Raw genomic sequence first — 7,655 nt, forward strand, 5'->3', positions numbered from 1 at the left:
ATGAAACGACTTGTTATTTCAAATACGGAAATGAATTAAGACACTTCTTAAAGAAGCCATGGACTGGTTGAAATTCGTAAGCGGAGCATGTGCACTTCAAGACAAGGGAAGATGGTAGATCAGATGGCGACCAACAAATTTAATCTTCAAACAACCTGGCTTATGACTACTTTGGATCTCAAAACAATATAAATAGAGTGCAAATGGAAGCTGAAATGAGTAAAACAGTCTTCTTTTCCATCGGTGGAGAAGTATTAGTGAGTAATGGCGATGAAGGCTGGTAGAGTTCTGAATTTGTGTTTAGTGTGGCTTCTAATGTCTGCCACTCTGCAGAAAAGTGCAGATTGCCAGGGCTGGAAGAAAATGCTTCCACAGCCCTGTCGGAATTTGGTGTTGTATTTTCATGATATAATCTACAATGGTAAAAATGCTGAGAATGCGACGTCTGCACTGATAGCAGCGCCTCAAGGTGCTAACCTCACAATTTTGACTGATCATAATCATTTTGGAGATTTGGCTGTGTTTGACGACCCAATTACGCTGGACAATAATCTTCACTCTCCACCCGTTGGAAGAGCGCAGGGACTTTATCTGTATGACATGAAGAATTTCTTCAGCGCGTGGCTTGGTTTCACGTTTGTGTTGAATAGCACAGATTATAAAGGTACGATCACATTCGCCGGAGCCGATCCAGCTCTTAAACAGAGAGATATATCTGTTGTTGGAGGGACAGGTGATTTCTTAATGGCGAGGGGAATTGCAACCCTTTCAACTGATTCCGTTGAGGGAGACGTCTATTTCCGCCTGCGAGTGAATATCACCCTCTACGAATGTTACTGAAATAAGTAACATAACTTCAATTTGCATGTATTTCCACATTTAATATGCTTTGTCTGGTTTTACCAAATATTCTTTTGATTTCACTTCCAATAGTTTGAATGTTGGGATTGGGATTCTCTTTCTACTAGGCAAGTTACTTGGTTCTTACAACTGCTTCATAATAATGTTGGCTAATCATTGTTCTTTTACTTCGATCTTTGCTAGGGTCATGAGTTTTTAGAAGTTATACTTTGTTGAGAATTGACTCCTTGTTTGTCTTGTATGATGATTTGGAAATATTTTTGTATTCTTTTTGTATCTTTTAATTAATATACTTTTAGGCATTTTTGCCAAATAAATCTAAGAGTTTTTCTTTATGAATGTGTAAAAGAAAGAGAATTTGTGGGTATCACCATTTATTTAATTATTAAAAATATGTGTTAATATTATAAACTATAAGAAATTATAGGATATTTTTTAAACTTAAAGTTATCATATTTTTTAATGTAAATAAAAAAATACTTGTTTATTATCACAATTCAATCAAATGTACCACAATATGCCTAAAATACAATTGAATCATGGCTGACCAAGATATTCATATATAATAAATATTAAAGTTTTTGTACTTGCAACTTATGTATAGTTACAACCAATGACATTTTAGCTGTGATTTCGCATGGTTATTACAGTCTCATGTCACACACAAGTTATCTCAAACAATCAGCAATTAAGAACTATAAAATAATCAAGTAATTAATTTCAATATCGAAGAGGTAATTAATACTATTAAGGAATATTTTCTATCATTATCAATCAAAATTAGATTATCGTTTGGCCAATGAGATCAACTTGAGGGATTCATTCAACCAAAATTTACTTCCAACTTGCATCTAGTCTTGTTGTATAATTTTAGATAATCTTTATTTTGTTTGGATATAAAAATAAAATATTGATATTTCTTAATATATTACAATCTTTTAAAACAAAAATGAAACCTAAATAACTAAGGATTAATCTTAACTAATAAAGTAGTAATTGAGAGAAAGACTTACTATGGTAGGATGACATTAAGTTTAGGGATGCACATGATCCAAGCTTAGGATCCTATAAATACAAACAGAAACACTCAAATTAAGACATATATAACAAAAATAATATTAATAATAAAGAAAATAAAAGGGTCCAAGTCAACTAGGTCAAGTAACCACAATATAAAGTTTAACTCAACCACTAATATAATTGTCATATTATGTTATTGCAAGTGCATGCCAACTTATAGAAAGAGACAAGAGAATACCTATTCGAAAAGAGAAGGAGAAGAGGGTCCATGGTTCAACAAATAGAAAGTTGTCTTATGCTAGGGGTCTCTAGAGTATGAATTGCACTAGCCAACAAGTTGTGTTATTTTGAGTAATCCATGTATACGAAAAGGATTTTGATATCCAAAAAATTCAGTGTTATGTTGAGAAATCCATGTATTGCAACAAAATGATCACATTAGTAAGCCACACTATACTAGGAGATCAATGCCCTAGAAGTGTAAACAAAAAAGATCACAACTAGCAAGCTAGACTATACTATTTCACCCATAGATCAAGAGAGTATATTTTCTCACAAAAATAGAGGCAAAAAAGTGTGTTTTCAACTAGGATTAGAGGAAAAGTAAATAACCAATTATCCCATTATCTATGAATTTATCACCAAACCTCAGTGGGTGTTATAAAAATAACACCACCTTAAAGGGGGTACATAATGAGATGAAATCTTATAAGGGTCATTTTTCCCACTTTAAATATTGACATATGTTCTATGATAATGTTTCAATGAAAATAAGACAAATAAATAATAGAGAATAGATCCTTAAGCAAGGATGTACACATCCCAAGAAGAAGGAGAAGGGATTCTCAAGCAAGGATTCATTCCTCAAGATAAGTTGTTCATGCTCCCTTGTGCATAGGTGAGTACTGTACACACCTACAAATGGTCTGAAGATAATTAATTAAATAAGCAATTATTTAATTAATCCTCCTCCCCAATTTAATTGAATTCACTAAGCAATTTGATTAAAACTCCCCATTCATCTACTTATTAATAAATCTAAGGATTTATTTAATAGGTTCATTTCACCCTTTGATTAATTAATTCCCTCCATCCAAAATCATTTCTTCTAATCCTTTAATTAATTAAAACAAATCAATCATGAGTTGTTGAGATTAATTAGCATTTTCCTATTATTTGAATTTTTTAATTCAAATTCTGCTAACTTCTACCACTCCTAAACCTAACCATTCCTAAACCTAACCAATTATCTTGATTGGATTCAATTATCACATCATGTGTTTGCTGTGTATTCATCCCTAAATGAGAAAATGAAACACCTAAAAATTGGAAAACATCAGCAAAACATCATCAGAATTCAAAGATCAAAATCAGCAAAACAAACACTTTTTATCATTCTCTGCAACTTGTCGTACGAGCTTTAATTCTTTGTAGCATGAGTCATAATCTCTGTCAGACGAGTTAACTTGCATAAAATCATTTGTCGTACTATCTGCTATCTTGTGTCATACGAGATAGGTGTTTTTTCGTATGGTCTATAATCCCAAGTAGTACGAGTTGTTGTTGTTTATATGAAAAACTCTATTTTGTCATATGACTCTGTATCTTGTGTCATCCTAAGCTGAATCTTATGTCGTATGAAACTTTGCATTTGTCAATCTAGAGCTGTGTCCTGCATGCCTGTTTCAGATTTATCATTTCTGCCTGATCAATTTACAGTAAGCATAAACACCTGTTATCTGTTAGTCTGTGCTTAGATTGTCTGCTTGGTTTGCTTGGTTAAGTTATCATCCGTCAAAATCATACTCTAGAAGATAAACACCTTAATATTTTCAAAGTTCTTACCCCCAACAAGTTCAAGATCTAAACATCTCAAAGTGCATTATCACCCTATTTGGTAAACTGATCACTCAAACATAGTTTCTCATCAGGATCAATCATCCTTTATCACGAAACTGAAACGTTTGGTCAGGATAACCTTTTCCCACATCATAGGATATATCACTCCTACTGGACTTGGTTCTTATCAAATCATCATTATTGCACTCCTAAACCGAAGATTAAAAAAATGCAAACTTTTAAACACTTGAATCCTCTTTTAGTGTCATATCACTCTATTGCCTTGAAATTGACTATTGATCACTTACTCAAAACAACCTTTCGGGCAATCAAATCTTAAGCAAGATAACACGCGTGTATGCCTATTCTAACTAGAGCTTAGAGACGAAGGATCGCAGAGACTGAAATCGAAACATTAAAAAAATCCGAAGAGCATATAACCATGGAACATGAAGATGAAATACAAGTTGAAGATGAAATAATAGAACAAAACATCAGAGACATCAAGAAAGATCCCCAATTCAACAAGTTTATGCAAAAAATGTTGGAGCAAGAAAAAGAAAAAAACTTTCTAATGCTAGCCAAATCTAGTGCTACACTTCCCCAAGATTTTGATGTGAATAAATTGACACAAAAGAAAAGTGACCCTCCCCCTAATAACAAACAATATGAGGACATCTTTGGTCTCCGCATGAATGACACATCAATTCGAAATACCACCAGAACCAATGAAGAAACTAACATACCTAGAAGAGATGAAGTAGAAATCCTACATAACATTCAAATCAATGAGGATACAAGAAGAGCTAGAGATAAAACAAGAAGAGATCCCAATCCTCCTAGGATACAAAATCATGGTCATGCAAGAACAAATCATGTTGATAATCCTATCATGACTCTCACACAACAACTACAAGCAATGCAAACACAAATCCAAGAGATGCAAAGAGGAAATGTTATACGATACTTACTTCAAGAAATATGTCCTTATCCTTTTGACAAAAATCTAAACATGATACCATTTCCTATAGGTTTTGAAACCTCGAGATATGAAAAATATGATGGAAGCACTGACCCTCAAGATCATATACGATAATTTTGCACAATGAGTATGGAGTTTGCACATGAGGATACCTACTTAATGAGACTATTTCCGAAAAGCTTAACTGGACTAGCCATGGAATGGTTCTCCAAACTTACACCCAGAATCATATCATTTTTAGAGTTGGTGGATAAGTTTGTTTCACAATACTCCTACAACATACAACATGAAGTTACAATGCTAGACCTATGTAACACTAAATAAAAAAGTGGATAACCCTTCATGACATTCTTACAATGATGGAGACGCCTAGCATCGCGGTATCCTCGTACATTGCCAAAGTACAAAAAAATGGACATATTCATTGACAACTTAAATGATCAAAGGAGTTATTACTTAAAAATGCAAGGAAATCAAAGCTTTGGAAAAATGGTTGATAATGGAATCAAAATGGAAGAAGCCATGATAAAGAAGGGTGAGTTGAAAATATATAAAAAAGAAGTCCTCCATCTAACAAGAACAATAACAACAATCACAATGATAAGCCAAAGTTCTGGAATAGAAATCGAAATGTCATCAATGATGGAATAATAGATAACAACAATGTAAAACCAAAGCAACCGGTTTTCAATTTACCTACTCACTCAGCAGCAGCTCAACAAAACAACAATCACCAAAGAGAAACTATCAAAACTTTCTTTTGAAGACAATTCACAAACATTGGTGAACCCCTTGGATCAGCTCTAAAGACACTTCTTGCAAACAAATTGATCACTTTACCAGAAGAAAGGAACTACGAACCTCAAATCAAACCACATTGGTGGAACGATAATCGGTATTGCGATTTCCATCGAAACAAGGGACATCTCACAGATAATTGTCAAAATTTGAAACATGTCATACAAGACTTAATTGATAATGGAGTAATAACTATGGATGGACATACAATAAATGACTCTCATACTGCCTTTAAAACTCCGCTTCCAAACTATGAGAAAGGTGAGTCATCAACAACAAACAATGGCAAAGGTAAAGCAAAGGTAAACTATGCTCATACATATGACAATGTGGTGAATGTGATTGTAGTTAAAGAAAAACAAAATCAAGAACATGCTCAGGCTATCACAAGAAGCAAAGCTAAAGTTGTTTTTTTAGGTCCTACAACAAACACATCATCCACTATAGAAAAACAATACAACCTAGTGGAGCAATTGCAGAAAACACCCACACAAATATCCATCTTGGAGCTTTTAAAACTTTCACCCGCACACAAGGAAATTCTTGAACAAGCATTAGTAGATACAACAGATATCCAAATATCTTGATATCGATCAATTCCAAACCATGGTGGGACACCTCACAACCCCTCATTGATTGTCATTCACTGACTAAGATGACATGTCCTTGCAACATCCTCACAACGCTCCTTTGCATATTGAAGTCCTTATTCACAAAACACGAGTCAAGCGTGTTCTAATAGATGGGGGAGCTGGCCTAAATATTTGCTCATTGAGTCTTGTTCGTGCCTTAGGATATTCAAAAGATGCAGTTGATGTCCAGAAAAGGATCACTATAAAAGCCTATGATGAAGAAGAACGTTCCTCCAAGGGAATTGTGATACTACCAATCAAACCTCTACAAAAAGACACAGCATGCCAAGTTCTAGAATTGGACCTATCATATAATGTGCTCCTAGGGAGACCATGGATACATGACTTGCAAGCTGTCCCATCAATCTATCATCAATATGTAAAATTTCCCTACGAAGGACAAGAAATCACAATATCTACAGATGCAAATCCATTCCAATATTGTAGCAATCTAAAAATGGGTCAAGAAGTAATTGTTCCACATAATAGGGAGGTATCATCTTCGAGCACACAATCCAAGGAACAATCATTCGCCTCTATTCTATCAAGTATGGAAAAACAAATGCAGCTAAGAGATCGAGGGAATGGAGAATACTCAATATCACAATTACCACTTTCTCCTAAATCCTTGGGAAAACCATCAATCTCTAAACAACAACCAACTGGGAAACATCTTCCGATATTTGATGGAGCATTTATTAGTGCTAAAACCTTATAAGAGGAGATAGAAGATAAAGAGGTACTACAGTGGCTATACAAAGATGAAGAAGTTCAACAAAAGGTCAACAATGTAAGAATACCTACAAAAAAATATGGAAAAGGATTCAACATTCTTCGAAGGATGGGATACACTGGAACAGACCCTATAGGAAAAAGAAGGGAAGGTATCTCAAAACCTATTCAGCCTCATACTCAACAGACTACAGACAAAACAAGCTTAGGGTATGGACAAGTCACTATACCATAACACACATCTTTTAATCAACAACAAGAGGAATATGAAAACAGACAAGAACAACTGGCAATTGAAAGGGAAGAAAAATCAGCTAAGCAACAAACAAACACAAAATGACAAAAGAAGCAAGCTTCAAATCAACAAGAGAAACAAACTAAAAACATCTCTCAAGTAGCCTTAAATCTCAATCAAAACAAGAAAGAAGCTAATACAAGTCCAGGAGAACTCATAGAAAAGTTGACAAAACTCTATCTCAGTCCTGAAGAGGTTGAATATGAAAAAAGGAAAAGTATAGCCAGAAAAGTGGAAGAAATGCTATATGACCAAACCTGTAGACTACAATCTGCAAGTGATACAGATTCTAATGAATGGGAATGGGATTCATATCACTCTGAAGAATTAACTAATAAAAAATGCTTTGAAGGAGATATAGAAGTCGATATAGTTCACACGTATGCAGGACAAACGTCAGGAACTAGTTCACTTGAATTAGAATCGCATTCGGCTAACTTGGACTTAACCAAGGATGATCAGGAACTTCTTACGCGATATCATTCTAATGAGAGTA

At 34.3% G+C, this 7,655-nt stretch overlaps 1 protein-coding gene across 1 annotated transcript; it reads left to right on the forward strand.

The window, feature by feature from the left end:
- The first annotated feature begins 228 nt into the window (after positions 1 to 228).
- Positions 229 to 885, forward strand: LOC131875412 (dirigent protein-like). The gene has a single exon (XM_059219603.1). It carries the CDS (start codon positions 265 to 267, stop codon positions 838 to 840), a length of 576 nt encoding a protein of 191 aa, XP_059075586.1. The 5' UTR covers positions 229 to 264; the 3' UTR covers positions 841 to 885.
- The last annotated feature ends 6,770 nt before the right edge of the window (positions 886 to 7,655 follow it).

The sequence above is a fragment of the Cryptomeria japonica genome, chromosome 4 (assembly GCF_030272615.1).
Source record: "Cryptomeria japonica chromosome 4, Sugi_1.0, whole genome shotgun sequence".
In the NCBI taxonomy this organism is placed as follows: domain Eukaryota; kingdom Viridiplantae; phylum Streptophyta; class Pinopsida; order Cupressales; family Cupressaceae; genus Cryptomeria; species Cryptomeria japonica.

Excerpts from the sequence above, each read along its gene's own strand:
- LOC131875412 (XM_059219603.1), top strand. The coding sequence starts at position 265 with ATGGCGATGAAGGCTGGTAGAGTTCTGAATTTGTGTTTAGTGTGGCTT.